Genomic DNA, 23,250 nt, shown 5'->3' with positions numbered 1-23,250 from the left:
CGTCCCCCTGATGGGGTCCTATTCATTTGTGTCCACTATTGTGTCCTATTTTGTCTCGGCCAGATAGTAATAGTTAATAGCATCCCAGTCAAACATTTCTATTCTTCTCCTTTCTCGTTCCTGATTGTGAAATGTACACAAGCAGGCGGCGGATAATTGTATCGGCTTCCGATGAGAGTATCAATACCTGGTATCGATACTCCCCCATAACAATTTCCAAACAAATGCCCCTTGAGAAATTAATTTTCGCGTGGATTGTTTTCCAATTTTTGACCTAAAAGCATTTACAGTATAAATTCCCTTAAACACACTGAATATAATAAATAGAATATCTGAAATTACATCTTGCATTCACGGCCTGAAATATTTTATTGGAGAGACCTGTACTTTGTGCAAAAAACACCAACAAGTCTGGTGAATGTTTAACAAATGTATTTGTACATTTTCACAGAACACAGATGATCAGTCAGTAAATCCAGGAACAAACTTTTACCCTGTGACCAGGCAGCCAAACAAACGCCATCACACATTTAAACACACAAACACGCGAATGACAAGATGAACCATTCGTGTTCCCGAAGGAAGCAAACTTAAGGCATTCATTTTATAAACCTGTGTGACTGCTTTGCAAGGAGGACACTTCTTCGTCCGGTCTCATACAGATAGGCTGCGAAAAATGATACGTTGGCCCGATGTACATTCATAGTATAGGCTAAGGTTTTGTCAGCATGTCATGGTATGGAAATGTAAAACATGAAAAATACAATAAACAACACTGCATATAAAGAAAAATGCTTATGAGCATATTCTCCTGAAAACAAGCCTATTCATTTATGTCCACTGGTGTCCATTTTGTCTCGGGAAGCCAGCAAAGTGACTTGCATCCCGCCCAGAAGCATGGGGCATCATTGCAAAGGTCAGAATGTCCTTGACTGAGGACACCAAGATTTTGTGGAGTAGCTATAACGAGTCTAAACAAATGGACAAAACCAAATGTCCACCGCTGAGGACACACATCATCAAAAGGGCCAGCGTGTCCTCTAGTAAAGACACTAGTATGCTAAAAAGTGTCAAAACATGTACAGTAGACCAAACCAAATGTCCACTGCGGTGGACACATGATTGGAAAGAGAAAGACATCTTCTACTCTGGACACTACAAATGTACATGGTAGCTGCAATGTATCCAATGATATGGGCCTAAAACACTCAAATGTCCACTGCAGTGGAAAAACATAATTGAAAGGCCAAGATGTCCTCAAAGGAGGACACTAGGATTTTGTAGGGTAGCGCCAATCAATCTAACTATATGGACCACAAATAAAATGTTAATTGCAGTGGACACAAATCTTTGGAAAGACCTGGGTGTCATCTAATGAGGACACAAGGACTTTTTTTTCGAATCAAAAGACATGGAGCAGGATTTTCTGAAGTGAGGAGACTGGGACTTGCTATGGTAATTCCAATGAGTCAACAGATATGGACAAAAAATAAATGCTCATTACTGTGGACCCACACCATTGGAAAGGCCAGGATGTCCTCAAGGAAGGACGCTAAAACTTTGTATGGTAACTATGATGAATCAAATGTTATGGACTTAAAACAAATGCCTACTACTGTGGAAAAACTTAATCGGAAAAGGTCAGGATGTCCTCTATTGGGGACAATAGGACTTCGTGGGGTAGCTCCAATGCGTCCAAAGATATAGACCAAAAACAAATGTCCACAACAATGGACTGAAATGAATAGGCTGGGTCTCAAAGGATATAAACACTGCAACAGCGTTGCTTTCAGGTCATTTCAGAAAAATATTCATAAGTGGTCAAACTGGCCATCAACATTGATTTGATCCAAACCGGAGTTAGCGTATTTCTACAAGTGCGGGAGTTTCAAACCCTGAAAATCCAGTCAGTTTCAAGCCATTTTTAAAGGCTCCACAACAAAAAAAAGGTTACATTCACAATTCAACATGAAACAAAAGCCCAAAAAGAAAAAGAACACCAAACGTTTTCTGCATTTCACGTTAGTAACTTGTGCATTTGTATTGCATCGGATTGCCTCGCTTATATCGTTCACATATTTGTTGGCGCTCGTTAGGCCAATTTTAGCTCGCGATGCAAACGTTTAAAGTAAAGAGTGAATCAGCTAACAAACACGTTAGCGTGCTAAACCTGTCCGCTAAACTGTATTCTGCTGGGAGTCATCATTTTGACGATGATGTTCCAAAAGGGGGACAAATAAAAGGAAAACAAAAGGTGAAATTTATCACCTCCTATTCAACCACTCATGAAAATTCAGTTCACATTCACAACATGGCACGACAAATCTGTATACAACCGCGACTTGGCAAAAATTCACACTTCTCAAGTAAACTAGCCAATCAACAAGTCCAGTCCCGTTTTCTCTCTTCCGCATCTCCTTACGCCAAAACGGAATGACAAAAGACGTACAAGACATCGACACGTGTAGTAAGTAGCCGTGCCAACGCGCACTGACATACGGGTGGACACACACACGCACACATGCGCATACTCCTGCCAAATCATTTCTGCAACGGCGCCGACATAAGAACTGACAGTATGTACAGTAGTGTTGACGTGAACAGGAAATGACATTCAAGAGGAAGTCAACTCCAAAATTATTACTATATACTGTATTATCTATTATAATTGTTATTAATATTCAATGTGTATGCCCATCGTGTGTGTGTGTATATATATATATATATATATATATATACACATATATACATGTAATATATAATATTATTATTATAATATAATAATATATATAATATAAAAGTGATCAGTAAGTATGGCAACTGTGTCGGGCCCCGAGCATCAAAAAAATGCTAAACTAAACGCTAATGCTAATTGATGCTAAACGTTGCTATAATGAAGCCCTCGCCATTAGTAAACACTGGCGAAATATGGCAATGTAATGATTTTGTTTGATAACACTCTGAATTGGTGATTTTATGTGATTTCAGAACAAGGTTGTGTTGTTTGTATCAGGATTTGGGAGCAATGCTAATAAAATAGATCGCCATTTTCAGTCTAATCGACATTTTATGGTCTAAAGAATTTTGGGGTTGACTTCCCCCTTTCAAACACGTTTCGTTTGCCATCAAAAACAAAAAAGTTGGACTGCAACGGTGCATGCATACCGCTGAACGCTAGATCACATTTTTTATCCACAACTGCTGCAGAAACATACAAAAAAGTCTGTAACTCATTTGCTTGACTGCACAATGAACTTTGAATAAAAAAAAAAATGTTTGCTTTTTAACTGCATCTGAAACATGGTAAATAATGAGCGCACATAGTTTGTGTTAGCAAAAAAAAAAAATACATTCACGCGATCGCATTTGTGCGTCACATTACAGCAGAACACAACTTTGACTTCCTTATACAATCAAACGTTACGTTGGCAGGTTTGCTTTCATATCAGGCAAATATAGTCAACATGCGCACATTTACCGCTAGGTCGGACGGGATTCTCGTAGCGTGCGACATTGTGGAGCGGAGGACGCAAAAGGCATTTTTTAATCGACAGGAAGACGCAACATTACCCTGGACGAATGCTAACATGAAAAAAAAATGGCGCGCTTTCCGCTTGCATCACCGCATATAGAGTAAAAAAAAAAAAAAAAATTCCAGTTAGTGCAGGAGTAATAGCCACAAAAGTTCAGGAGTGTCTGATTTGCTCGAGGCAAAAGTGTCGTTATAAAAAAAAAAGTTATAAAAATAAAAATCAGTAAGCTGCCCTATTACACAAATACTGGATGAAGCGCCATGCAGACTCAATTCAAAAAAAAAGTAACAGAAACTGGTACATAGCTGTAACAGAGACTTAACAGGTAACAGGTCGGAGGTCAAACGAAGCATCTTGGGGGATTGAGTTTGAAATGGCGGGAAAGATGACGCTGATTGGGGGTTAGTTTCACCACAAACATGGTGGAAGACTAAAGACCGGAAGTGCAGAGGCAGCTACCATTTTATCAGGTGTTCCCTTTTTTTTTTTTTTACCTGTCTTCTTGATTCTGACAAGAAAATGTTTTCTAGGAAAACTTTTTTTTTTTTTTTTTTCAGGGCGTGGCACTACCCAAGCAGCAAGACACACCCAAGTGGCTACATTTGTAGCTGGATGATGAAAATGATAATTTTGCAGTCTTTTGACCCAATTGGTAGTTCTCCTCTACAAGTGCAATTCTCATTGGTTTTCCAGTGTTATTACAAAAAAAAAAGGAAATAATGCATCCAAAAATGAACTACCAGGAAGTGTGATTCCCAACAAAGGCATCACTGCGACCATAACAAAAAAGAGGTAAAAAAAAAAAAAAAAACACTGTTGAGCCACTGGCTTATATAAAAAAAAAACATTCTACCTTTTGTGTGTGGCTTAGTTTAGTGCATGCTGTCGAATTGTGTGGAAAATCCAGTCCATCTTGGTGGTCCAACCGCCATGGTGAGCGTCATTCATCTGTTTCATGAAATAATCCAGCGCTTCCTTCACGGAGAAAAACGGCAGAAGAAAAAGATGTTAACAATTCTATTCGGAAACTCATTTGGCAGGGCAGTGGTTTTCCTGTGAAATATTTACCCATTTTTGCTCAGCCGAAAATGACTTAAAATTAAACTTTGGAACGACATTTGTAGCCATGTAATTTATATAATTTATAAGTCATATAAATATAATTTATTTCTGGCTCTTCTGGAAAATTTTAATGACAACGTGCATCCATATAAAACTCAACAAAATAAGAGCAGATCACGTTTGGCAAAGGAGCAACAATTTAGCAATAAGTTGATTCATGTTCCAAGTCATTGGCTCTTATTTCGAAAAGAAATATACACCGTTCCTGTTACAGAATTGAAACGCATTCAATTAGATTTGCCACTCCCTGCAGAAACACTTTTAAAATATCAAGTAGGCCTTGAAGTGCCTTCACGAGTGCCTTTTGGACTTTTATTGTCGAATTAAATTTTTATTTTTATTGTTGTATGGAAATGAATGATTTTTCACAAAGAAAAAAATCACCCACTGGGTAATCATACCTGTTCTGTTTTTTCTAGGGCCAACGTTTTCCTAATGTAGGCAATGTCGTCAAATGATTGCAACTCTGGCATGCCGGAGCCCAACATTAAGGAGAAAAGGTTGATGAAAAGGTTGGCATGCTGCCGGATTGCCAGGTAGGCCTTATAACACATTTCCTGGAACCTGTGCAGCAGGAAAGTAACATGCAGGAAATTTGGTCGTTAAACTTCTCAAAGTCAGTAAAATAAACAGCGTGGGTACCTTTCAAACTCTTTGGTCTTGGCGCACTCCTGGGAGCCCTTACTGATGACAATGAGGAAGTCCTGCGTCAATACGAAGGGTACTCGCTCTCTTTTGTAGCCAAACTTCTTTTTCTTATGATCCAGGAAATGTCCAAAATCGATATGAAATAACTGCAGCACAGCACAATCGGTAACCACGCCACAAGACTGCTTTTCAAAATTTACAGACTTGTATGTCAATGAACTAATAATACCGCTAGCACTACCTGCTTTATGTTGAGGTGGAACCGCTGGCGGCCATCTTACGTTGCTACTCGCTAAACTGGCATAATGTGTTGCTTATTTACAGTGTTTACGGCAAAGTTGTCAAGCATGTGGTGCATGGCCGTCCCAATACGTTTGGGAGAAATGGTATTTGTGCATTTCAATAATAACAAAAAAAGTCTGTCTGAGTGCTATCTAAAACATGCTCTGCGTCACGTTGTCAGAACCATCAATGAAAGGAAGGCATAGAAAACCATCAATGAAAGGAAAGCAAAGCCCATTCGGGCAAAAAAAACTGTTGCGAAATGTAAACATAACCTCTGTGAGTATGTTGAGATAATTTACCCAGAATCGTCAATGTAAACAGTGAGGTTTGTTGTTCGAGAGGCTGTCACAACATTATACCTGGATCCCGGCATACAACACACACTGATAAGTGATTTCAGCCAAAAAAAAAAAAAAAACGGATAAGAACAGCATAAAAATAACAGAAATTTTCAGTAAAAATGGCAAAATAAGATGGCTGACGTAAGTAAAAGTGGCAAGATAAAATGACTGCCCTCAGGCTTCAGCCACAAGGGATCAATTGTTTGTTCGTGCTACTTTAAAACTACTATTGGAACTGGCATTCAACCTGTTCATCAAGATGTCAATAAAACCCTGTTAAATAATAATAGTAATAAAAGTAATAATAATAATGATAATAATAATAAAGTTCTAATCTGGACCATCGGGCTGTCAAGCCACAAGGTGGCGCCAAACACCAGTATCAAAAAGAGAAGACTACCTGTACTTTTCAATTAGAATTTGTTGGCAAGGAGCTATGCTGAAATGACACCAAGTTTATCCTCAAATGAAAAATGTCTTTCAAGAGGCGTCTCAGTAAGTGCATGTGAAATTCAGGAGTCATTATTTTAAAGTTAATTTCGTAAGACGACTTTAAAATGATGTTAAAACTGTTTGGTGAACACAGTGGTAAAGGTACAGTTTAAATAATTAATATTAGCGTTTGTAAACCATCTCTGGGACGTGCCTTGCTCAAAAGCACGTTGACACTCGTCAGGATGCAGACAAGCAGGAATTTTTGTTGGCAGGGAGGACTCGAGTGACCTCAAAACGTACGTCAAGTAACACACACGTTGACATCAAAGTATGATTTTATCTCCTTACCTGTCCGTCGTCTTTGACCATGATGTTGCTGTTGTGTCGATCGCCAATCCCAAGTATAAATGTGGCTACACAGTAGCCAGCGCAGGACCTCGTAAAAAGATCCACAGCCATGTCGTACCTAAAATGTATCAAATATAAATCGGAGACATTCGGAAGTTGATCACATTTCGGCGCCATGCTGGCTTACATCTCGCCCTTGTTCTTGTCTCTGAGCCACTGATGCAGCGTGTTGGAATTGAACTGCAAAGCTCCTTTCAGGCCACCTTTACACTGAATCTGCATGATGGTGTGCGAGCTGCGAACCACCTCGATAAGACCCACGCAGTCTCCCAATGACAGGCAGCCGTAGGGCAGCATGCTGGAGGCCAAAACCAACAGCATTAAGCTTCTGACGTGGAGATGGGAAGGCTGACCTAAGCGATAACAACCGACTGCCTCAAGCGTCAGCACGTACCGCAGGTCCAGTCCCTGATTCTGCCATATGTTCTCCATGATTTTGATAATCTGCAAAGTCAGCATATCCTGGCGCAGGTCTACAGCACAGAAAGAACAGAAATCTTTTTTTATTCTTTTTTCAAAACTGTTTTGACTACTTTGATGAAAGTGACGTCACGGATTTTACCATCTCCGTTTTTGAAGATAATCTCGTTGTTCTGAAAGAGGAGCTCAGACATGATGTCCGGATTTTCCCAGTTGAGCCACAACGGCCTCTTCGCCGATGACATGATCCTGCATTCCTCTAACCTGCGCATGAACAAGCTTGCATTATTTGCATGTCATCCCTTTGCATATTTTCAGGAATCAACCCACACCTTAGGTTGCCGAGCTGGTGCGCGGGATTCAGAGGAGAGGTGAAATTTTGCAGGGCATCCATGTAGTCAGGTCTTTTCATCTGGTCCACCAGGAAGCGCATCTGAACCTTTGCATCCAAAAACACAAGCAAACTATAACAAGATTTACTGTTGTTGACATCTTCTGCTAGCTTAACTAAAAGGATAGCAGTACAAAAAAAAAGCTCTTCTTTTATAACAAATAGAACTCTAAAAGGAAATATTGTAATTCTGAGCACCTTCTGCGTCTCATCCTTTTTCTCCTGTTTAAGGATATCGGTGAGATTGATGAGCTTTTCCATGGCTTCCACCTGCCTGCTCAGATGTTTGAGGTACATGCCACAGGCCCTGCAATAAGCCTCCAGCAGCAGACCGAACCTTTGGCTCACCGTTTTGTTGTGCATTTCAGCCCTAAGTGAGAGAACAAAAGCAATTATAATTCATTTGGAAATAATCAAGTGTAGCAAAAAAGGCAAACTGGTATGAGAGCAAAGGTAAATTTAAATGAACTCACTTGAGATGCCAAAAGAAAAAATGTCCTATTCTTTGATTAGTTAGTGCCTTTTTAAGGAGAAAACGGGCCAGAGGATTGTCAAGGTACTGCTCGTATTTGATGACCTGGCACAGGAGAGGCAGAAGGGGACAATTATTTAGAAGGAATTTTATATTTACATTATTAAACATTTGAAATGAAAATTACGGTAAAACACCTAAAACATCACAGTCTCTGAATTGGTTGCCATTTAAGAAAAATATCATCAAATTAGGCCCTGACTGATTAATCGTCTAACTGTGGCCCTTCAGCCATCGGCCGAACATTTATTGCCAATATTTGCAAATTATTTGAACTTTTTACCATGTAGTTGTATTAAAGGAACACTGGTATCTTTATTTACTACACATAAATCCAAGCCATAACCTTGCATCCTTGAATATATATTTCATGAAATTTGTTCATAAGCTCATTCTGCGGACGTATCATTCAAAACAAAGCAAATCTTCATTTTGACAAGCAATGTGAGCAATGCAAGGAATTTGTGCAAGGAATTGACCTGGATGTCACCACGTTACACACCCCCTAAAGTCCTATAGTCACAGTTCAAAAAATGTAAAATCTTATAATACATTTCAACATAAATGTGTTGAATATGAACACCCATTTAACTCCTAGGAATAACAAATCAAAAAAACTATGACAAGCATGAATGTCCTTATAAGTTAATTACATAAATTACTAGTGCCTTGCTCACCATTCTCTGAATAAAAATTATTAAGAATATATATATATATATATATTTACTATTGACCCCTGCTGTTCATGGGGAATTGTTATTTTTTTTCAGAATAAAAGGTGTATTCATTGAGATGTATTTTTTTACAGAATAAAAGACATATTGTGCTGAATGAAAGGCACATACCTACAAGAGCAAAGCTGTATTTTGAAAATTCATTTTTGTGACGCTTGCAACCCTTTTTATTGAAAAAAAGTACAATTTCCTATTTTAACACTATGACCTGTTGTTTTCAATTCTATGAGAGGTGTCCATGGGTCCATTAAATCTGAGAATGCACTTACCTGTACAAGCTGGATGAGGTACTGAGACAGTTTGTCATCGGTCAGATATTTATCAAGGCAGCGTACAGCAAAGTGTCTGACCATTGGGTCCGGGTAGTTACAGTCCAACAATTCCATGGCTTGCTCTGGACGGATCGATGGCCATTCCTTCAACAGGCAGTACATCTAGCCACACAACAATAAACAATAAATAATTACTAGAATATCGGGCTTCTTGTGAAATGATGACAAATATATGTTTGAGAAGAAAACCTATGTGTGTGACAGTCACAGTAAAAGTCATTTTTTTCTACTTCTTCCTGAAATATTAGAAGAATTTTGAGGAACAATCACAGTACCTGTGCTACTTCATCTCTGGAGTTCCATTTGACAGCAAGAAGGATCTTGGGAAGGATCTCAGGGAAATTCATGCAGTAGTGCCTGATAATAAGAAGTTATGTATCAACAACTTGGTTGTAAAACCTGTTTTATATAAAGTATTCCTAATTTAAAGCGTACCTCTGATGTCCCACTTTTATGTACCGTATTTAACGCACTGTAAATCGCATCAGGTTATAAGGCGCACCTTCAATGAATGGCCTATTTTAAAACTGTTTTCATACATAGGGTGTGCTGCATTATAAGGTGCATAGAACAGAAACTATAGTGGCTGGGGTTGCGTTATGCATCCACTAGATGGAGCTGCGCTCAAGGGAATGTCAACAAAACAATCAGATAAGTCAGTCAAACTTTAGCAACAGCAATCAAAACCTTACAATATATTGTTTTGTTGATTTAAAAACAGTTTCTGGATTTATATTAAAAAACCGCGCTTCCCTTTACAAACATTTTTTGTGCCTTGTCCCCATATAAATTGCTTCAAAATTGGAGCATATACGGCATATCAAAATTTCAAAATAGTCATTGGAAAAAAATACATTTATAACTGAAATGCAGAGGGAAAAATCTAAGAATTTACATTGTGATGTAGTGATGCGGTAGTATAGTGATGTAGCATTTTCGACAGATGGACCAGAAATCAAACAGATGATGAGATACTACAAATATAGTTCCAAAATTTGATCAATCAGAAACACGTGGCGGAGCACTGCTTTGAGTCTTTTTTTTTCACATCATTGAAAAAAGGTTGAGTGCCAATTCTCTAGGCAGCTACCTGTGTCTCCACAGGAAGTCTTTTTCTTGTTCAGTGATTTCTGAGAGAGGGTCTCTGTTGCTGAGTTGTCTCAGCTGATCGATGTCGCTCTCTGTCAGGGCATGATAATCTTTCGCCACACGATTGCCCTGGAAAACAACACACTTGACATTATTGCACCTGTTATTATTCATGTCATTCATTGAGGACTCCAAGGGCACAAAACGAGATTCGAACCACTGGTGAGAGTTTTACTGCAGGGTAAACAATATATTGCCGTATTTTCTGCAGCACAGGTATATAAGCCGCAGCAGCAAAATATGAGCAAAAAAAGATTTTTGTCATGAACAAGCCGCACTGGACTATAAGCCGCATGAGATATAACGAGATATCTATACAAAAAGATGGTACATGGAAGTTTAATAAAAAATATATATATTTATGTTTTTTTTGTGATTGTCTGCCAATAGCTACATCCTCTCTTAAACAGACTGAACATGCCTGCATGATTAGTCCCAACATATTAATAGAAAATGGATGGATGGATATTTTCAACACTAACAGAATACTGTTAGTTAAACAGCAGTTCAAAATCGAAATCAATACTTCAATAGCATCTTTTTTTTAAATCTCCTTTTGTTTGATCGATTATTTAACTGAACATAAAAACACAATGCACATAATTCATATATACAATCATTAATACACAGATAAAATCATATATACTGAGTGCCGTATATAAAATTTACACGTCACAAATTTACCCCAAATTCTATGCATTCCCTTACTCAATTTAAACCATTTTTTTTAATAATATATTTTTAAAACTCTTTTTGAGCACTTCCATTGATTCACATCTTTTCAGTTCTATTTAATAGTTGTTCCATAAATTGAAGCCTTGAATAGATACACGCATTTGCTCGCGTAAATAAATAAATAAATAAATAAATAAAAAATAAAAACAGATAAGCCGCACTGGGCTATAAGGCGCAGGGCTCAAATCATGAGAAAAAAGTCACGGCTTATAGTCCGAAAAATACGCTAGTTCACTTCCATTGATTCACATCTTTTCAGTTCTATTTAATAGTTGTTCCATAAATTGAAGACTTGAACATACACACACATTTGCTTGCGTAAATGAATAAATAAATAAATAAAAAAACAGATAAGCCGCACTGGGCTATAAGGCGCAGGGCTCAAATCATGAGAAAAAAGTTACGGCTTATAGTCCGAAAAATACGCTAGTTCACTTAGCCAAGAGCTACGCAGGCATTCATCCATTGTGCCAAACAAATGAAGCTAGGACAAGGTACGCTGGCGTCACATTAGCATCTGTTAGGAAAGCTTCTCGAACAACTCACGTTACAGATAAAAGGTATCACTTTATACACCACGTTGCTCCTTTATCATCAATAAATCAACTGTGTCTTCTGCCTTCTTTGCGTAAGCCAGTACCTGATAGACCTTGACGAAGACATCATTAGGAAACACACCGCAGCATTAGGAATTTAATGAAAAGAAAAACGGTGACGAGACTTTAGGATCTATCAATGTCCCACCGAGTCCCACTTTTTTAAGTCAATGGATAGAGAGAAGTATGTCATTGATTCTAGTTGCATTGCAACATAAATAAATGATGATAAAATCACATAATACCAGAATGACGAAGGTGACTGTGACGTGAACGCGTGTGAATGAGGCTGATCTTTTATTGATGTGCGTGACGTGTGAAGAAAACTTTGGAAGAGTTTATTTCAATTACAGTACATGCTTATATCAGAATAAATTGTGTCATTAAGGTCAGGTAAATAGTGAATGAGCTTTCTGATCATTTACTAGATTTCTTAGGACATTTTGCCCAATTATGTACCAGTCAATATTGGCCATAGACAAATTATCTGTCGTTTTGTAAAAACTATGATGGCTGATAACAGATCACAACTTCAGGGAAGTGTTGAATGAAATTTTCAGTTATGTACTTGATAAGACATTCTGCTGACCCTGTGAATACTCTTGATCTTTTGATTTATTTGAAACTAAAACAAAGATATGTGAAATTTCAACATTCAAGGGGAGTTCTTAAGTTTTCGTGTACATTTTGCATGTAATTCTACAACAAAGATGCATGTACAAAAGGTATATTGAAAAAAAGAAAAAAAAAAGCAAATCAGGGCCTGACAGAGATGGATCTTTTTAAACCGTTGCCAAATTTTGGCAGAAAGAGACCAATTACAGATTTAAAAAATTATACTGACGAAAATGGCGTTTGTTTCCTCCCAATGCATTTCAATAAGTGTCCATTACACTATTCACAGACCAATAGGTACCAATTCACAGAAGGAATCATAATAAATATTTTGTCATTTTTTTTGAATATTTTCGGTTCACAGAAAGCTTTGCGTGACGCAATTAATGAAGTTATAAGGACGTATTTGTTTGTGAATGACTGAAGTATTAGGATGCACTAAGTGTATCAAAATTGGTTAATTTCACCTCTTTCATCTCTTAAAATGACTTCAGGTGAAAACACCAACCACCAGGGAATGAATCGCGCCCAACTTTGTTTGAATCCGTAGTTGATACCTGTCCAGAGAGGTTATAGTTGAACCCGAGTTCTCTGGAGATGATCCAATTCGCGTGATCCTCCACAGCGTTCATATCTGGGTATTTGACTGGACAGCTGAAGTGGTCGAATTCCAACTCCAGACATGGCGTTTCCTGAACAAGAGTCGCACTCTCAATATCAGTGCATGCAAGTGTTCGGGTTACTTGGTCCGGGCTAGTCGAGAAGTTACAACATTGAATTCCGACACCTCAAATCACCTAAGTGGTCTATCCTGTTATATGGTATTGTATCTTTACCTTATTGGGGTTAGAGCCAGTGACTCCAATGGGATTGAGAAGATCTTCCAGGCCGTGGGGGACAGGCCAGAGGTTGAGCGCCATCTTGTTGGCCACCAAAGTATGAGTGTAGTCAAACAAGTTGACGTTGCCCCAAGCCAGTGGACAGTGCTCCTGAAAGGAAAGCAAGCAAATATATCATACTTACGAAAACAAAATGAAGGCGCGTGCAGGAATTGGTGCAAATTTAGGATTGTTAAGATTGGCAAACATCTCCAGGTATGAATCAACGGAGCTTGAAAAATACTGGTGACTCATGCTGGTATTATTGGAAAAAAATACTTAAAAGTATACTGTGTTCCTGAACATTAATAACTCAGAACCACCTTTATTCTAAAAAAAAAAAAAAAAAAAAAGTACCTGGGACTGAACATCTGGACCCTTGAAAATACGTCTTTGGGATTGAATGAGTTAATAAACCTTAATTCAACTGGATAGCTAACTACACAATCTCAACTCGTGGCAATTTTGGTTTTCATTCCATGAATAAGGGGATTTCTTTAAAGATATGTTTTTTAAATATGCAGTATTATCACTTTAGATGTCAAAAGGTTTAGTTGCTCCTGTTTGTTTTTTTGGGTTGGTGGGGGGGTCAAAATAGCTCTGAGTATTAAAGGTTGCTTACTCCCTTTCTGCAAAGAATGCAACACTTGCATCGAACAAAAAGTTGAAGATAAGATCGTGACCTACAAAGCGAACAGTTGCCGAGGGCCTGCGATGGACGCCGGCGATAAACGGACGGGGAGGTGGACAGCATTTCAAGTTGGCGGGCAGTCAAATTGCGTCTATTTAAAGTAAACGCTTGAACAAAAGGCAGCCGTCGTGAGGCGTTTATCTTTAATTCAGGTGCCGCGTGAAAGAAAATCCGCAAAGCTAACCTCGACCCGGCGCGGCGCGGCAGGGGAAAGGACGAACCTCCGCTGGTGTCTGTTGACGCTATCAATGTCGGACAGACACAAAACAAGACATTTGTCCCTGTCTGTGAGGGTCAAAAAACATAAATCTCTGAAGGTTCCCAAAGCTAATGTTTGATTGAATGTTGACAGTGATGATTTTACATCCAACAATGTAGGTTCTATTTTAAATAATAAAAAGTGATCCGTTTCAAGAGCGATGTGATATCGACACTTTAATTATAGTAAAGAGTCGGCGTGTTGACACAAATGGGCAAGTGCCCTCTTGCCGGCAGAGTTTCTGATGACGTATCCTGCCGCCACAGAGCTCGATTAGAAATTAAGTAGAACCAAAGATGCTCCCTCAGTTCCCATTCACCTGAGCTAAATGGCAACTTTTCATGTATATGCTAACATGTAAACATGAAGACTTCTACATGCAGTTTACAGGCTTAACTTGTTAAAAACTTTGGATTTTTTTCTAACAAGCTTCTGAAGATAAATCGTTTGAAACTGTAACGTGTATTTCCCATACTTCCTTCATTAAAAGATGCAATGATTAATCGACAACTCGTCGAAAACCAAATTAATCAAGATTTATAATAAATTTGGGGCATATCATCTAGACATCTAGCCTCTCAAACGGACATTTTCTCAGGTTTCTTTAGTCTTGTGTGAAAGCAATCTGATAATAATTGTTTTGAATGCAAATGAAATATTTGCAAACATCTGTTTTTTCTATGTAAAACGATCAACATTTTTGGCAATTTTCTGACATGTTACAGAAAAAAACAGCAAACAAATTAAACAAAAAAAAAATGCTTTCTGAATTGTCATGTTGAAAAAATGTCATGTTTTTAAATGAAGACAGAAATGAAAAGGTTTTTTAAAATCTGATTCATCTATAATTGTAGAGATGTAATCGATTCTCAAATGAGGGTTCATGAAGAGATTTTAAAAAGATTTTTTATTCATTTAACACAGATGTGCACATTTGTTTTCAAATTAAGAGGAAATTAACTGGAAAATTAAGCAACTTACTTCTCAATTGTTATGGCGACAAAATGTTATTTGCATTTATTTTGCAAAGTTTTATGTGATTGTGTTCAGCGTGCACATTTTTACTTTCAAATTAAGAGCAAATTAATGAGAACACAAAGCAATTTATTGCCAAATTGAGTTATAGTGACTTCTTTGGAAAACGTTCTATGCTTTCATTTTCTTAGCTTTGTTAAGAACAGATTGAGAATCATTGTTGTACTTTACCTCTTTTGCTCCCTTCCGGCCTTTGACTGAGCAAATGGAAAGGCAAAGCCTGGCAGCTCGTGGGACATCTGGGATGTACATGTCGTAGGTCAGCCACTCATTCCACCTGTCCCCATTGGGGGAAAAAAATGCACTTTAATACACTTTAAAGCAATTTTATCAGATTTTTCAATGGGATGATGGTGACAGCCCTAAATTAACAATACAAAGACATGAGGAAACCGGACCAAAAGCTAAAGCAGCTAAACCAAAAAAATGAATTTGACATTTGCATTCTACTAGTCTTATTTGGCCTCAGTTTTTATTTCTGACGGGTATGTGAGAAAACGTTTAACACCCCCTGCAAATAATGAATGTAATGAGAGGGTGTGACCGCTGAGGTGGTGAAAATATTACCTGGGGTTCGAGCAAGGCACTCTCTGTGTGTTCACATTGTCACACATCTGTTCTCCCCCGTGGTAAATACCTGTTCTCACATAAATCTAAAAGAAAAACCAAAGAAGAAAACGAAATATATGAACTTTTAGGCAATACTAATATTAACTTAGACGGCAGTCAGCGTTTATGCATCATGCAAATATAACCACTATTGAATACCGTGATTCCCCAAGAACCACTTTTTATCCCAAAAATGAAGACCAAAAGTATGGGTGCATCCTATTAAAGTAACTTAAAAATGTCTTTTTCTTTTTTTTTTTTCATTCGACGCCATTCGGGGAAGATTGATTCGTCAGCCACGTATAAGTCAATTGTTGACACACAGTTGTGCAATTTTTTTATAGGCCGTACTCTCACAATAATCACTGGGACGAGCTAAAGGGATAGCTAACAGCAGCTTGTACTATGTGAGATTGTTAAGGCATTAATTTCAAAAAATGAAGCGAGCAGACTGAACCAATGTCCGAGTCCATCCTTGTCCACACACAGGAATATTATTAAAACGGAGACGATCATGTAAAAATGGTGTCTCCATCTGATTCAAATAAGAGTGCATCGGTTAGCACACTTGAAAAGGTATTTCATTTCTTTTGGCGTATAAACACAATCATAAACTTGGAGAAACGATTGCACACGAATGGTGTGCAAATTCGGGTTTTTAAGGCAAAAAGGACTCAAGCTGCTTCACGGGGAAAAGAAAAAACAACAGCCGGTGCATTGGCGAGGCGTTCACTGACCGCTCACAATGTGGAAAATCCGAAACACACTTAACCTGCAACAAATATATAACTTATGGATATGACCACAAGAAAATATAAAGAACATGAAGATGAGATTTGTTCTGTTTTGCTATCAATTTTCGGTGCGTCTTATACACAGAAATTCACAAATTTGACCCTGAAAGTTCTACACACAGGTGCATCCTATATTTGGAGGATTACGGTATATACGGTCAATTTTACTGGAATACTGTAAAAAAAAAATGCGCATGGAGCTAAAAAGATTTTTTGTGGCATGAAATGCGGCCCTTCTCACCTTGTCTATGTCCCTTATGTTGACGTTAACGTAGGTGGCGCAGAGGACGCGAATTCTCAGCGTTCCGTTGATGGTCCACAGCGACTTGGCGGCCGCCTCGCCGTTCATGTACGACGATGCGGTGGAGATGCGGCGGGAGTACGATGGCATGACAAAGTTATCGGTAGGCAACTGGGTGTAGAGGCTGTCCTTGGCCATGAGCATCAAGTTAGGCATCCTGCTTAGCATGATGCAACTACGGATGTACTGAGGAGCGAGAGGGACAAGGACAGAAGGTGCGCATAAAAAATAATGTTATTATATGAATACATGTGCATAAGTAATCTCATGTTTACTCTTGTTGTATTACAATCGATTTATTTAGCAGTATAAACTTGTTTGAGTCATAAAGTTGTTTGCACAGGAAGGCGCATGACTCAAATTAAAGCAGAAAATTCAGATTTGCATTGCTTTTACTTATAATTTCTCCATTAACTGCTTCTCAAAATTAAACAATTCAGTTCATCTCGCAAACTATATATTTTTCAAACCTTTAAAAGAAAAAAAAATGTCAATGTTTTCTCCTGTAATTTTTTTTTCTTGACTGATTCTGGTCATTTCAACTGTAAACTTCCATTTATTTCGACCACATTTTTTTCCCCAAATTTCTAACTTAAAAAACATCTTAATTCGACGTCATTCAATATTTTTCCACGTGAGACACCGTTGTTGGATAATATTCAAAATAATTCAAAAACATTGCATTATATTCTTCCATAATGCTTCCATAATTTTTAATTCAGTTTTCAGCTTTCACATGCAATTTCTCCAGAATTGCATATCTAATCACAGCCTGATTAACATTGTGTTTGTAGAACCATGAATTAAGCATAAAATCCACCTGTTTTTATCCATTACATTGGGCGTCCATTTTGCCACTTGCAGGCGCCTAAAAATGACATCACAGATTCTCAGGGCTCAAATAACGGCCAATCATGACTCACCTGTTTTCTGAGCTGAACCGTGATTGGTTGTTGAGTAACTGTGATGTCATTTTCAATCGTTTTTAGACTCGAGGGGCCACGCATAAAATATCATTTGAAATGAACATTTCTGGCTTGACTTCCCCTGTAAACTAATCAGGCTGTGGAAGCCTAGTATTAACCTTCAGTAGCTTCCATGTCGCTTACCTTGTATTGGCTGATCGGGTACTTTTCCAGCAGGTATTCATCACAGCCACAAACTTTGAGGATGTATTTACCCTGATATTCCTGGACGCACATCTTCAGCTGCTCGGGGGAGAGCAGCATACTGCGCGTCTTCTTCCGAATGGCCTCTGCGATCACCTGCGGTCAACAAAAGAATTCTTTTGAAGTCCGAATCGTTTTTCCAGTGTAGTTTTGGCCCACCTCCACTGACCTGTTCAGGCACGCAGTCGTGGTTGATCTTCAACGTGTATTTTTGTTTGTCGTTATTTGGGGAAACGATCACCCAGATGACGACGATAATTTGACCTGAAACGGACAGATGTAAAAACCGTGGTGAGAAAATGATCAATAAATCAAAAGATGACAATAATTTGACCTGAAACAGACAGATGTAAACACTATGCTGAGAAAATGATCAATAAATCAATGTTGTGACATCCTGATCCGATATTGATATCGAATATCGGTTTGATACCAGCCAAAACAACAGTATCGTATCATATCCATCCAAAATCCCGATGATTTGCTCTGATATCTTCCTGACACACAGCCTATTCATCTGTCTCCACTGTTGTAGATATTTGTTTTTAGTTTTTATCTTACTCATCCGAGCTAGTCTACTAAGTCCTACTGTGCTCAGCCGAGGACATCCCGGACGTTCCGTGGATACATGCATTTCGCTTTGCAGTCTTTATGAGACAAAATGGACACAACAGTTGACGCAAATGAATCGCCAGGCTATTTTTAAAGCAGTGCTTGACCACATCCAAGTGAGTGTGCAGTTCTTTATTATTATTTCCTAATGAGGTGGAATCCGTATGGTAGCGGCATGAATCGATACTGCACAGCTGGGTATCGGACTCCGTATCGGGGAGCCACATAAACAGTATCGGAAAAACACTATTAGCAATATTATAAGTCACAAAGTTGGGCCCGAGAGGAGCCTCTACTTTGATTTTTTTCAAATGATAATGCCTACCTTTGTCCAATTTGCTGTAAATATGTTTTGGAAGTTCTTGCGTGGATTCTACATTGGGCGGATAAACATAGAGGGCTCTGCTGTGGGGCCCGCTGGCATCTCTCAGCTCCACAGAGTCTTTACACACATTCAAGATGTTTCTCCTGAAGTCCTGGACTTCAGGGTCCTTCACCAGGTCAAACTCACACACTGGCATACCAATGGCAAAACCTGTTCAAATACAAAAGCTCATGTTGAGGCATTTCAATCTTAACATGCTACATTCTATCGTTTTATTCATCTACTGCTATTGCCAACTCCAGAATTGAAATTCTAATTCTATGATTTGAAAATATTGGGCCTGTGCTGGTTCTGGTGGAGCCACCCGCAACATGAAAATTCTTCTTGAGCTCATTAATGTTTTTTGACACTTTTTTGACACTTGATGTCGACTGAAAATGACATCACACGCTCAAGGCTCTGAAAACGACCAACCGCGGCTCGCTTCTTTTCTGGGTTTGCCCATGTGACGTTTGCAAGCTGAGCTGTGATTGGTTGTCACCAGGTCCTTGAACCCCTGTGATGTCATTTTCAGTTGACGGCAAGTGAGAAAATGTCTTACAAAGGCGTAACTGGACAAAAAAAATGTGATCAAAGTAATTATAGACAAAATAATTAGTTGTACTACTAAAATTGTCGAAATACCTTCAGGTATGCCTTTAAACATCCAGACATTATTCTCTTTTTGCTCACCAATCTCTCTGTTGAGGATCTTTTCTTCTCTGTTGCCAACTGGTTCAATGACCTTGAGGAACGGCTGAAAAAGCCTGAGGTCGCACAACCTTCGCGTCTCGTCAAAGAACTCCTCGCGTTCAGCTTCCTGAAGACAAGAAAAAATTAAGTCCGCCTCCCAACTGTCCATGTCTCATAAGCATCTTTTGTATGAATTCTTGGCAAGGATGACAAGGATTAATCCGGTTTTATTTTGGAGCTGAAAGCATGTCCTGGAACTTTTCTGACATAATTTATACAAAGAAGAACAGTCATGCCGACCTGAGTAACACTGACGAAGATGTAAGAGGTCTCCTCCTGTAAGAGGTGATGGAGGGGATATTTTCTGGCTTCTTTAAACAGCTCATGTTTGATGGTAATGAGAGTGGCCTCACGGAGGCACTCCAGGGTCAGAATCATCCCATTGGGCAACAGGCAATCCACCAAGATCCTGCACATATACGCCAATTGTTTTCTCGGGTGCTCCAGCACCCAAATATCACGTGTATCGAAACTAAATTCGCCATGCTCTACCTAGGGGGCATCAGGTGGATGCCCCATAATTCTCCAGAAGATGGCCTGGGAGGCATCTTCCTCTCTTGTCTCCCACTTCAGCCACACAGGAAAGCTGAAACCACAAGGATAAAAATTCATCCTCAGATTTTCAGCCACTCGGAAAGCAAACCGTGAATATTGCGGTAAATCAAAACAAGATATTTACATCCGCTTATCCCGACCTTTTTGATGTTACAGACCAAACCGGTAGTTGAATAGATTAAAAAAAAAAAAAGTCCATTATCTATCTCTAATTCCAAACTCCCTTAAAGGGACAGTGTGTAAGATTGACACAGTTTTTCATTACGGACAGCAGGAGGCGCTGCGTTTATCATTGTCCTAGCTATAACAAACATGGCTGCCTCCAGAGAAGTGCCATCCCCCATGCAATATCATTTAATACTAGAAATACTAGAAACTACATTTAATTTATTCCTTTTTCAAAATCTTACACGCTGTCCCTTTAAATGTCCCCATGAATGGGAAGTCCACTTCAAGAAAGGAGTGGTATTACTGTGCAAAATAAGTTTCAAAATAAACAGAGTAAAGAACATAATGCTCATTGAGCGAGCTTGTGAGCCGTGACCCTGATCAGGATGCAGCTAAGCACTTTGGGCCAAAAAAGGAAGCTTCCTCACAACGCAGGATGCGGAGAGCGGGCAAACATTGGCCACCATACAAGCTCGCTTTGGATTCTCAGACAAGTAACGGCGAGCTGAATGGACCTGGGACAACTCGCGAACAAACTCAAACCTATCCTCAACGTTTGTCATTTGTAGTTTGTGATTGTAAACCTGCTTCAAATGAGTGACAGATACTTGTATTGGCTTCGATTGTGAGTACTCAAATAAGACCAAGTATTGGTACTCACAGATCCGCAGTTGTTAACTTTAAAATCATATATGCGAGGAACTATTTAGAACTATAATAGAGTCAAAATGTGTTTTTTCTCATGAATAAAGATTGGTCATTCTCAGAAGACCTCTTCCAATTTCTGCTTATTATTCTCTTTGGTGAACATTTGACAATTACTATAATAATAATTCTGTTATCTTACTCCTGGTTGCTCTCGTTTACTTCCCTGAATCATGAAAAATCGTATTAACATTTGCAGAAAGCTGTGCGAGGCTAGTTTCTTAAAACGAACTATAATATCCTCCCGAGAGCCAGCCTATTCATGTCTGTCCACTGTAGTGGACGTTTGTTTTTGAGTTATATCTTCTGACTCGTTGGAGCTACACTACAAAGTCCTAGTGTGCTCAGTAGAGGACATCAAGGCATTTCCAATGATGTCTCGTGTGTTTGAGCGGCATGCAGCTAAATTTGCTGTCTTGTGGAGATAAAAAATGGAGACAGAAACGGGCAAAAATGAATAGGCTTGATCTCGGGAGGATATAGTGAATCTGAAATGTTCTCCCTCCATGCCCCAAAAAAAACTACAATAACAACAAAAAATGTTGGTAATACAAGTAGCAAGATCTACTATCCATCCCAACAATAAGAGATATCCAAATGCAGTGGACATAATTGTATTATAATTATGAGGATAAATAGAGAGTCAAACCTCAGAGAGCAGAAGGTGACAGTTTAGTTCCACGCTTCATCTTTCGAGCCACCCACGAGCCGTTTGCAGACGTGTGAAGTGAGGAGACTGAACACAAACAACATCAGGTCAATCGGGGGTGACGTTAGCAACGATGCTAGTAGTCACAAGCTAGCTAAGTTGAGGATGGCAGCACAGTGATGCTGCCAACTCGAACCGGGGCGTAAAGATAATAATGTGATAACGATGACAAACTTTATGGAATGTTTGACTGACAAGTACTTAAAACAGTCACGATTATAAAGGTTTAAAAATAATAATGATGCTAATCAATTTGGGGAGAGTTAGCTAGCTTCTCGTTCCCTCACGCTGGCTTTTGTCATTCGCCGCGCAAAAAAATAAATATTTACCCACCCTGATGACATTGTGCAGCAACGTTTTAACACGACTTGTTTTCCTACCTTCTTCTTTCCATGGGCGTCATCAAAATGATTCGAAGATGATGGTGTAGTCTCGGCACGGCTAACGCCAGCCAGCGAACCGAACCCTCCGGTTTTGGATGAAAACACAATCTGCTCTCCGTCCCTAAATCATCCTGATGGAAAAAAAAACTTAAATCCACAACTGCATCGGTTTCATGACTGTTTCAACTTCTTGTTATGTTGAACAGAAGGAGACGAGGATGTTATGAACTGTGCTGGTCCAATCACGTTGTGCAGCCAGCTGCCGTCTGTTGGGGGTCCTCCCTCATGTGTCTGCCACAGAACTACTCTACCGGTATGTGCTACAAACGTACACTGCACAAGAGTGCAATTGCAGTAATGCACGCACGAAAAATTAATTACCGTGAAATCGCGTGGGGGTGGGACCGTCAACGTAAATTCACGCTTGCGTGTATCTTAACTGTCAAACAAGTCCCCAAAGTACAGCTGCAAACTTCAAGCAGGTTGTGTAAATGGATAAAACAAGTCCCCAAAGTACAGCTGCAAACTTCAAGCAGGTTGTGTAAATGCATACTAAATTTCGAGCAAATTCAGTTTTATGCTCACGTCTATATTGATCATAACACAAAAGGTTTGTTTACACTAGGAGTCTCAAATTTGCAGGGCAGGGGGAGATTTTTTTGCAGTTTCCCCGCCCACTCAATCATTCCCTAACAGATCAAACTTAAAGGGATAATTATCTTTTCAATCGTATGACGCTAATATTTTGAGTATAATAAATTTGATAACTAAATTATCTAGGATTAGTGAGTACCGCAACCTGCCTTATTTCAAGGTACCCGTTATGGCAACCGACACCAATATTTGCCATTCTCCTGGAGAATCAGGAACTAGAAATTACAAATAAGAACAAAAAAAATGGCATTAATTTAACAAAATTTTAAGACAAATGCTATATCATCCAAATTATTTAGGGATGAGTGAGTATTATTAACAGATATCACAATCAG

At 38.9% G+C, this 23,250-nt stretch overlaps 1 protein-coding gene across 1 annotated transcript; it reads right to left on the bottom strand.

Moving 5' to 3' along the window:
* Positions 1-415: 415 nt before the first annotated feature.
* Positions 416-21,907, bottom strand: pik3ca (phosphatidylinositol-4,5-bisphosphate 3-kinase, catalytic subunit alpha). Its single transcript, XM_088424884.1, has 25 exons — positions 21,819-21,907; positions 20,234-20,327; positions 19,982-20,150; positions 19,682-19,808; positions 18,950-19,159; positions 18,182-18,276; positions 17,953-18,108; positions 16,784-17,029; positions 15,707-15,792; positions 15,311-15,416; positions 13,113-13,265; positions 12,834-12,968; positions 10,272-10,399; positions 9,457-9,538; positions 9,119-9,283; positions 8,057-8,160; positions 7,782-7,953; positions 7,525-7,631; positions 7,335-7,456; positions 7,167-7,245; positions 6,900-7,070; positions 6,713-6,830; positions 5,298-5,449; positions 5,057-5,219; positions 416-4,508 (listed from the first exon to the last, which is right to left on the bottom strand). Exons 2-25 carry the CDS (start codon positions 20,287-20,289, stop codon positions 4,401-4,403), a joined length of 3,210 nt encoding a protein of 1,069 aa, XP_088281010.1. The 5' UTR covers positions 20,290-20,327; positions 21,819-21,907; the 3' UTR covers positions 416-4,400.
* Between the last annotated feature and the right edge of the window lie 1,343 nt (positions 21,908-23,250).

The sequence above is a fragment of the Hippichthys cyanospilos genome, chromosome 10 (assembly GCF_059441005.1).
Source record: "Hippichthys cyanospilos isolate Australia breed blue-spotted pipefish chromosome 10, RoL_Hcya_1.0, whole genome shotgun sequence".
Classification (NCBI taxonomy): domain Eukaryota; kingdom Metazoa; phylum Chordata; class Actinopteri; order Syngnathiformes; family Syngnathidae; genus Hippichthys; species Hippichthys cyanospilos.
This window is presented reverse-complemented; position numbering and strand designations above follow the sequence as displayed.